At 36.4% G+C, this 10,278-nt stretch overlaps 1 protein-coding gene across 1 annotated transcript; it reads left to right on the top strand.

Moving 5' to 3' along the window:
• The first annotated feature begins 1,052 nt into the window (after positions 1-1,052).
• On the top strand, positions 1,053-10,228 carry rac3a (Rac family small GTPase 3a). The gene is made up of 6 exons (XM_079610044.1): positions 1,053-1,194; positions 5,424-5,495; positions 5,595-5,712; positions 8,226-8,288; positions 8,389-8,548; positions 8,674-10,228. Exons 1-6 carry the CDS (start codon positions 1,160-1,162, stop codon positions 8,802-8,804), a joined length of 579 nt encoding a protein of 192 aa, XP_079466170.1. The 5' UTR covers positions 1,053-1,159; the 3' UTR covers positions 8,805-10,228.
• Positions 10,229-10,278: the final 50 nt, after the last annotated feature.

The following is a 10,278-nucleotide window of genomic DNA, read 5'->3' as shown; positions in this document are numbered from 1 at the left end:
AGAGGTCCTGGACATCTTGTTCAGATACATGGCATCATGGATTGGATCAAATACCAACAGATAAAAAATCGAAACCTAACAGCCGGGGCTAGAAATCTTATAACGGGCCATGTTTGGATCTTCCAACAGGACAGTGATCCAAAAACAAATATCAAAATCAAAACAAAAATGGGTCACTGAGCACAAAACCAAGATCTGCAATGGCCATCCCAGTCCCTGGCCTGAACCCTATAGAAAATGAGTGGGCTGAACTGAAGAGAAGAAGCACCAACATGGATCTGGGAATCTGCAGGATCTGGAGAGATTCTGTATGGAGGAATGGTCTCTGATCTCTTGTCAGGTGTTCTCCAAACTCATCAGGCATTATAGGAGAAAACTCAGAGCTGTTATCTTGGCAAAAGGAGGTTGCAAAAAGTATTTAATAAAAGGGTGCCAATAATTGTGGCCAACGTGTTTTGGAGAAAAACATTTATTTCATAATGTGATTTAGCCCCACTTTCAATTCTCTTGCTTCAATGAAAGGTTAGGATTTTGGCAATTTTTTGAATGAAAGATCAAACGGATAAACAATGCAGATTTATTTTTTACAGCCAGTTTTGATCATATTTACCAGGGGTGGCAACAATTTTGGCCATGACTGTATATTGAATGTAATTTAATGTATTATATTGAAAAATTTATATTTTTATTTGTATCATTTCATGAGAATTAATGGGATTTTCCCAGAGATTTGTCATTTTGCCCCACCTTACCCTCCACACTCAACACGACAACTGTCATTCCAACTGGCACTGAATGACAGTTGTTAACCCTGCCACTGGTGTAGTAGCTACAATTCTCATTTACTATTCACTATTTCCAGTTTCTTATTTACGTGTTTTTAAGAATTATATTTGAATGTGAAGCGTTTACTTTGTCTATAAGATGAAAAATTTCACTGAAGCATTATATTAAAATGAATAGTAGTAGAGAAGAAAAGCAGATGGGCTCCTCGCGAGACTTCCGAAAAAGCACGAACCTTCTGTTCGTGTTTTTTCGGAAGTATCGTGAAAGACCCCCGACTGCCACCGACCGCTGCTGCTGCACAGGCACCTCAACATCACATTTCAGGCTATTTCTTCAGATTCCTCGCTCGTCGGATACTACTCGTGTTCTGCAAATGCAAGCCATCAAGTGTGTTGTTGTCGGCGACGGGTAAGATGTTGAAGAATAAATGGTAAAATTGCTCGTGTTTGTACGGAGGTTTCTTTGGGAGAAAAGCAATTGTTGCGAGGAGCTGGGGATTTTGGGTTGGCACAGCGGTTGAGTGGATTCAGCTCAGACAAAATGTATAATTTTATAATTAGAAATATTACTGTCATTCTTCGACACTGTAGGTGTTATCATTATCGTTTTAAATGAGATTTTAATGAGCACAGACTCTGTTTGGTGGTGGCCGTTATGCTCGGGCGTTTTAATTGTCTGTTTTTTCCCCCAATGTTTCAATTGATGTTTTTCACACTAAAGTAGTATGACAATGTATTGTATACCATGCAGAAAATGTATTAAACGGTTATTAAACGGTTCTCGTGCAGTGTAGAAATAATGCGCGTGTACGTGGAATCGCTATGATGTCATGTTTTACACCTACATCACTAGAGCTCTAAAGTGAAAATGATCCACTCCCCTAAATCACATAGTGCTCGTGGTGAGACTGAACTGTATTATTAACCTTTAGCCTACGTCATTCTTTTTTTTCTTCCTTTATTTTTAACCAGAGAGCAAAATTTCACATCATAAAATCGCATTTGTTGATAATCCACAATGAAATAACAAATAGCCATTACAATTGGTAGGCTATTTAGTAGAGATCAAGTGAAATGTTATTTCTTTTAACATTACTTATACCGTCATTTTTAACATGTAAGTGGTAATACAATCACTACACAACATAGATTTTTGCTTACTGCTTTATTTTGAAAGAATAATATAGATAATTATTAGACTACAAGAGTAGAATGTAAATATTGCATTATGAATTTGTAACAATAGCAAAATAATACAAAAATGTTAGCTTAGTTAAAATACTATTTCTGTAACAATTCATAAGCATGAATAGCTGTTCTTTAAAGTTATGAATAATTTCAAAATGTTAAATTAACTTACCTGCGCTGCAACGCTATTGTTTGGTGATATGTTATTATAAATAATTACATTGAAGGACTGTTAGAGGCAAAAAAAAAAATTCAGTCAAACTGTTTATTATCTCTACCATTTGTTATGATTTGGATTTATATCATGGTGTTGGTTAAATGTATGCTTAATTCAAAGTTTATTTTAGACTGTGGAGAATTAATAATAGCTGTTTCATTGATGCAGTTGATCTTGCAGCTGTTAAGAGTTTAGTCCCTGTCTCATGATACATGCTTTCTGTCATTTGCACACTGTAAAACCCAACAAGTTAAGTTAACTCATTTCATTTGAGGAAACCGATTGCCTCAATTCGCCTTTGGCTAAGCCACACCCTAGAATGTAGATTGACCAATCACAGCGCAGCCAAGAACGAGCTCCCACAGAGGGTCCGACACTTTTTCACAGCGCTCCATTGACTTCAACGCAGGCAGCTCATATTTTTGGTCTCGGCAGGCTATTACGTCGTCGTTTTATTAAAAATATGGTTAAACGTTGTGCCTGGGGCATTTGTAACACAGATACGCGTTTCCCAGAGAGGTTGGAGGGGGGTGTCCGTTTTTTCCCCTTCCCAAAACCGAAGTTAAATACTGACAAGTGTCGTCTTTGGATTAAACTGTGTGGACGTCCTCAGTCAGCGAAACCTCCGTCTCGATTAGTAGGATATGCGGTAGTTCATTTTTTGACTGTGACCGTTATGCTTTTGCCTCTATTTGGATGCCTTGTTGTTGCTTGCGTTTCTCCGGTATGTCTTGAATAAAGCCTTCAAACGCACACTGCAGACACTTTTGCCTACTTCTATCGGACACTTTATTTGCTGCTTTATAAAAGTTTGATAAAATTTCAGCAGGAAGAGCCGTCACATCATAAGCCATGTTAATACCAAACCAGAGCCCAGATGAAGTTGTCGGAGGTAGCAACAGTAACTAAGGGGGCGGGGCTTAGCCAAAGGTGAATTCATTTAAGTTTATAAAAAACAATAGTTATGAGTACTCTGAACTTATTTTAATCGAGTTCCAAAAAAAAAAAAAAAATTCTTAATACACAATTAAATTGTACACTGCATTATATCACACACGAAGTCAAATCCAATGAGTTAAGCTAACTCATTACATTTGAGGAAACCAATTCCCTCAATTAATTTAAGTTTATAAAAACAATAGTTATGAGTAGCCTACTCTGCAATTATTTCAGTTGAGTTCACTAAAAGTAGATAATGCAGTCAAGAAATTAAGTGATTCATTAAGTGATTAGTGAGCATTAGTGATGAACACCTGCTGTTAACATGCAGAATGACTGAAGGAAAAATAAACACAAGAACTACAACTGACTTCCAACATTAGATGAAATCAACTGAAGATAAAATATGTTTAAATCTGTCAAGATCTCAGCAGAGAATTGAACAACTCCACAAACAGCATTACCAGCTTCACTTATTACTAACCAGTTTGACTTTTGTCATGCGTCTACAGAAGTTGTTATTGAGAATGAACAGAGGTTTAGATGATGATGATTTTTTGAGTTATATATAAGACACCATGATAGTGGTCAGTGTTTGCTTTAGTTGGGCTCTTGACTTTATAACACCAGTTGTTCTTCTGGCTGCCATAACTGAGTGTTTATATAACACATTTGTTATTTCACAAAAGCCGAAAGAAAATTTGAGCATGTAATTTTGTTTTGATGATGAATTATGAAATGATGAAACATCATTTGGTGTCTTGATTCTCTGATCTTTTCTTGAGAATAATCTCTGATTAAACAGGTGATATATAACTTGTATTATTCATTATAAAAGAACCGTGATTCTGCTGTAAGGCCCATTGTTGTTACAATCAGATTTTAAAAACCTCTATGTTATCATGCTGATTTACACAGACATCAAGAATCAGTATATGAATCTCAACAATGGTGGCCATTAATAACGAGTCATGCTGCAATGCATGCTGGGAGCCATGGATAAGGTTTGTATTATGGTAGTACCCAGCATGCATTGCAGTATGAATATTTTTTTAATGGTCACTCACCATTGTTGAGATTCATATACTGATTCTTGATATCTGTGTTAGTTTTGGTGATGAATTACATTTTCTGTAAAATCCTTCATACTATCTGATAGTCATAACATTGCTAGTTCTTATGATGTAAAATCTTAGTTTCGAATACAACTAATAATATAATCAGAGATTAGACTCTGAATGAGATCAGACTCTGAATGAGATCAGTGAATCAAATCCTCAGGTGATGATTGTCAACATCAAACCTTGACCATCATCACCCGAACATACTTTTCCTTGAATTTTGTGCCATAAGAAATCTTTAATAAACACTCAATAACGGCAGCCAAAGATAAACTTGTACTCAAACATACAAGGGTCAAGAGCCCAACTAAAGTAAATGCTGATCTCCATCATGGTGACCTTAAACCTGGTATTTCTCTTTCCTTCAGTGATTCTGCTTGTTAACAGCAGGTGTTCATCACTAATGATCAATCATCACTGATGATTAATTAACTTAACTATACAATTATTATTCAATTATCATTCTGGGATCTAGAAATGTTCTATAACTCATTCAGTTTGAGTTCTGTTTCAGTCATTCAAGCCACTTCAAGTTTCGGTATTATTTGAGTGCAGTGAACTCAATATAATTGAGTAAATATTACTGTTAGGTTTTACAGTGCCCAATGGGCAACCAAATTTCACAACCGGGCTTCTCAGCCTTCTAACATTGTTATTTTGGCCTGTTCACTTCTTCTTTCCCCTCACTTTTATCATCACGCTTCCTCACTCTTACTCCTAATTTTTATCACTTTTCCTTATTCGGTGTCACCCCGCCACTGTATTTCCTGTGTATGCTCTTTACTCCACTTTGTATGTAAGTGTGTGTTTTTCATGACAAGAAGCTGTCATCCTGTATTCACTCCTCATCCGGTGGGGCAGTTCATTTGAAAACAGCGCTGTTAAAGAGCTGCTGCCAGCGTGCCATCGAGCCTAGGAGTGAACGTGATGTCTGGATGAATAACTACAGGACTTTTCACAATTGTTTCCTTGATGTGCTGTGAATGTGCAGTCCTTGAAGATTACCTCTTTTTAATATAGGCTATGTGCATTTATATAGGTTTATACATGTAACATCGTTGTCCTGTGAGGCATGACATTTCGTTCCTTTGTATATCTCATATAGGCTAAACTCACTTGACTTGACTTGAGTGCTGCAGTCACACTTAGTACTTTGCATCTTTTGTATTTCAGTGCCGTGGGTAAGACATGTCTGCTCATCAGCTACACCACTAATGCCTTCCCGGGAGAGTATATTCCCACAGTGTGAGTACAGTTTGATACCTTGAACTGGGAATTATGTGTGTCAGTTTACTTCTGTGTATGCATTTCTGAAATGCTCTGAAAAATCTGTGTGACCCTCAGGTTTGACAACTACTCTGCCAATGTTATGGTGGATGGTAAACCTGTCAACTTAGGCCTCTGGGATACAGCAGGACAGGAGGACTATGATCGCCTTAGACCACTCTCATACCCTCAAACGGTACTTAAATATCTCTGTTATTGGCTCTGTAATCCTGAGTTATCAATAATCATCTTCTAGTTTAGCTCAAAGTATAGTCATGTATTATTATTTTTTTGTAAAAACTTATTTTTTGACACAATGTTTATTTTTTTTCAGTTAAGATATTTAATTTTTCTTTTACTAATTACTGGGACTGCATTGTATGGAAACTTGTTTCTGCCACTGAATAAAAAAGAAAAAAGAAAATTAAGACTTTTATCTCAGAATTGCGTGATTTTGCAGTTGTGTGATATAAAGTTCCAACTGCGTGTTATGAAGTCAGAATTGTCTATTTATTCGTTTATTTATATAAACTCATAATTCTGAGAAATAAAGTCAGTCTTTTTTCTTCTTCTTCAGAATTTGACTTTTTAACTTGCAATCAGAATTGTGAGATAAAAATGTGCAATTATCCTTTAAATGTTTTTTTATTCCATGGCGGAAACAGGCTTACATAACATTCATAATTTTTATTCTTAAGAAGAAACTGTAGAATATATCTGTTGCATCATCATGTTTTTGGACTCAGTTCATTATATTTAGCTACAGACTAGCTTTGTTTTGAGTTGGCATGTACATCATATTTCTTTTGAGCATTAGGGTGAGATTTGGGCATGTAGCTAATTGAGTTATTTCTTTGTTCAAATATATACAGTAGTTTTGGAAAATATGAATTCCCCACCTTTCTTCTGTCTCTTTCTATGAAAATGTACATTACCGCTCAAAGTTTTGGCCAATAAGATTTTTTTAGGACGCATTACAGGAAAGACATTTCTAATGTTACAAAAGATTTCTATTTCAAACTAATTGTTCCATTATTTTACAATATTTTTTTTTACTGAAATTATATTACATTATATAATATTTCAATACGGATAATAATTAAAATAGAAAATATTTATTTTAAATTATAATAATATTTCACAATATTACTGTTTGTACTGTATTTTTGATCAAATGAATGCAGCCTTGGTGAAGTTAATTTTATCGAAATTATTCAACCTCCATTGTAAATCAGGTTTGTTGGCAAAATTTATATTTCTTTCAAATCTTTGCAATGAACAAATCAAACAAAAGTAATTGAAATACCTCAACACAACAAATAATTCAAGTGGTTTCCCCAAATTCTATCGAAAATACAACTTTTAATTACTTCTGCCGTTTCAAGATTATTCAACCCCTTCATGGCAAGCATCTTTAGTACTTACTAGAACACCCTTTTGCTGTTATGACCTGCTGCAAACGAGATGTATAATCAGACACCAGTTTCTGGCAGCGTTTCTGAGGAATCTTACCCTTGGCCTCCAGTTCAGTAATATTCTTGGGTTTGCGTGCTGCAACCACCTTTTTCAAATCCCACCAGAGATTTTCTATGGGGTTCAAGTCAGGTGACTGTGATGGCCACTGTAGGATCTTCCAGGACTTCTTCTGCAACCAAGCCTTGGTGGAATTTGAGGTATGCTTGGGATCATTGTCCTGTTGGAAGCTCCAAGCTTCAGCTTCCTCACTGGCGACGAGATGTTTTCTTATAGGACTTCCATGATTTACTTCAATGAATCCATCTTGCCTTCCACACGCTGCAGGTTTCCAGTGCCAGAGGCTGCAAAGCATCACTGAGCACCACCATGCTGAACTGTAGACAGTGCTCTTTTCAGCGTATGCTTCATTCTTCTTCCTCCAGACATACCGCTGATCCATAGGGCCGAAAAGTTCCAGTTTTGTCATCGCTCCACAGAACACAATCCCAAAACTTCTGTGGCTTATTTATATGATTGTGAGCACTTTTCTTGGGATTTTGGTCAATAGTAGTGGTGTATGTCTTGGAGTTCTGGCACGCGTTTAGTATGTCTGACTGTGCAAGCTGAAACCTGTTGCCTGTTTCCACCAAGTCTTGCTGCAGGCCTTTTGCAGTCACTCAGGTTTTTTTCTGAATCTGTCTTCAACCAGAAATCTGGTTACAGCCGTTGATAGCTTACTTTTTCTGGTAGTTCCAGGTTTCCAGGTAGTGCAACCACTGTTTGAACTGGCAAACTATGGTTCCAACAGTGTCTCTAGGAGCATTTAATGATTTGACTTAGCCATAGCCTATTTCTAACATGCAGTCAAACCAGGTGTGCTTGAGCTAGAACACATGAAATACCTGAACTGGCTAGGTTTGTTGAGTGTCACACTCCTCTGGCCAATGAACAAACACAGTGTGATTATGATTCAGGCTGCATCACAAGTCAGAATTCAGATTGGGATCGGTAGCATTAAAATATTCATCCAGCTCCTTTAGTTTGAAGAGCGATTCATCATGCCAGTATGGAGACGAAGCTGGCCAATAGGGTCTGTGCAGAGGACCTGTCTGGTTTTTGTGGTCTCTGCTGAGGATCTGTGCCGATGGCTGTCATTGTCGACGAGGCCTATGATTACATATAGTGCCATGTAATCTGAAATGAATAATTGATGACAATGATTTTTTACAAAGAGCCTCCTTTTTCTTTCTGCAGGATGTGTTTTTAATTTGCTTCTCACTGGTGAGCCCTGCTTCCTTTGAGAATGTAAGAGCAAAGGTAAGGATCCACCTAAGAATACGAAATATTTTCAAAGACATCCCTTAACGAGATCCGCTAGGTGTTAGGTGCCTTGTGTTAACCAAATTTCTTTTTGTAGTGGTACCCTGAGGTCCGCCATCACTGTCCAAACACACCTATCATACTTGTGGGCACTAAACTTGATCTGCGGGATGACAAAGACACGATTGAACGACTGCGGGATAAAAAACTAGCTCCAATCACTTACCCGCAAGGACTTGCCATGGCTAGAGAAATTGGTAAGAACGATTTACATGAAAAAAAAATCACCTTGAACTTTTTAATGGTGCTATAATGATGTTTCACTATTGCCTTGGGGCTTTGTATCATGTATACTGTCTCATTGGATTCTTTGGCTTTGTAGGTGCTGTGAAGTATCTGGAGTGCTCTGCTCTTACTCAACGGGGTTTAAAAACCGTGTTTGATGAGGCCATCCGCGCTGTTTTGTGCCCTCCACCTGTAAAGAAGAGGGGCAAGAAGTGTACTGTATTTTGAGGAACACCACAACTAATTCCTTCACTGATATGCCATGTAAACAGCTGTTTCTTCCTCTTCAGCTCTGCTGTTATGAACAGATAAATCCAACTTGAGAGGTGATGAACTGCAGACATATTTTTCCATGGTATATCTGATTTAACAGATATATCAACATGCCAAATTTGCTTTGTTATTATTAAACTTTGCCTTAAATTGTTGGTTTAAAACAAAAATATGTTGGAAGAGAATGACATAAGGCCATGGCATGTCAATCAGAATGAATAATTAGTTACTAAAGAACAAGCATAGCTAACTGTAAAGTTCTTTGCCCTGTTGCAACAAATGTTACATTTTTCAGAGCTTTTTTTCGTGTGGAAATTGTGGCTATTCATATTTTATCTGCAGGTACTTTTCCCGTGTGGGATCTGTGAATGTGTCAGAAAGATATTGTGAATAGCGTTTGCGACTTAAAGGGATAGTTCACTTTAAAATTAAAATTCTGTCATCATTATTTTTTTTTCAGTATTTTTTTTTCCTACTATGGAAGTCAATGGGTACAGACTACTGTTTGGTTACTGACATTCTTCAAAATATCTTTCTTTGTGTTCAGCAGAAGAAATAAATTAATACAGGTTTGAAACAACTTGAGGGTGAGTATATGATGACAGAATTTTAATTTTAAAGTGAACTATCCCTTTAAATGTGTGGCCATAGTCAGTGCTCTCACTTGAGGGGTGACAGTAAATACATTCTTTTTTAAGTATTTTACTTTCAGCTTTTATTGCCTGTTAAACATTTCATACTGTACCTGTGTTTTACTGTGAATGTACTGTATGTGATGATTTATTAAACAATGATAGAAATAATACACACTGAAATATTTGTTTGCTTATAAAATACTGTTAATAAAATGAATACTATATCAAATAAACTACTCAGAATTGGCTGGACTACACACTGCAACTTGCAATGGAAATAATTTTGTGTAGGCTGTACGTTTTGTTTAAAAGCCATTGTTGTGTCTTATATTTTTTGCTAAACATTTTTCTATATGTGATGTTTGAAACATGATGAAATGTGCCATTTCTGGGCTAACATGTCAAATTTTTGTAACACTTTTAAGTGTTCAGATATTTCTTTGAAATGTTATTTTACCTGTAAATGAATAATATTTCAATTTCGAGATAAAAATGTGTCTATGTGTGCCATTTGAACATTTATGTTTTGGTACCTTAGTATACAGCATTAGGCATTTTTGTTTTTATTGAACCGATGACTGAAAATTAAACCACTGGCACATACATAATCAGTTCTTGGCATAAAATAAACCAGTATAAGTGTGACATCATTTTGAAGGGAAGGTTGTGGCTATGGTCTTTTATTAATTTGATAAGAAACTGTGTAACAAGTTGGATAATGTGCAGCCAACCGGTCATTATGAAAATAACACCCAATGGGGTAATATAAGAAACTCGATCGGCTGATTGTACAA

Source organism: Phoxinus phoxinus (assembly GCF_949152265.1).
Source record: "Phoxinus phoxinus genome assembly, chromosome: 1".
In the NCBI taxonomy this organism is placed as follows: Eukaryota; Metazoa; Chordata; class Actinopteri; order Cypriniformes; family Leuciscidae; genus Phoxinus; species Phoxinus phoxinus.
Note: the sequence above shows the minus strand (reverse complement) of the source record. Positions and strands in the feature narration are given on the sequence as shown.

Bases quoted from the DNA above. Each gene is read 5' to 3' on its own strand.
- rac3a (XM_079610044.1), top strand. From the start codon at position 1,160: ATGCAAGCCATCAAGTGTGTTGTTGTCGGCGACGG. The intron at 5,496-5,594 runs GTGAGTACAGTT...TGTGACCCTCAG, and splicing joins GGAGAGTATATTCCCACAGT to GTTTGACAACTACTCTGCCA. The intron at 8,549-8,673 runs GTAAGAACGATT...TTGGCTTTGTAG, and splicing joins TGCCATGGCTAGAGAAATTG to GTGCTGTGAAGTATCTGGAG.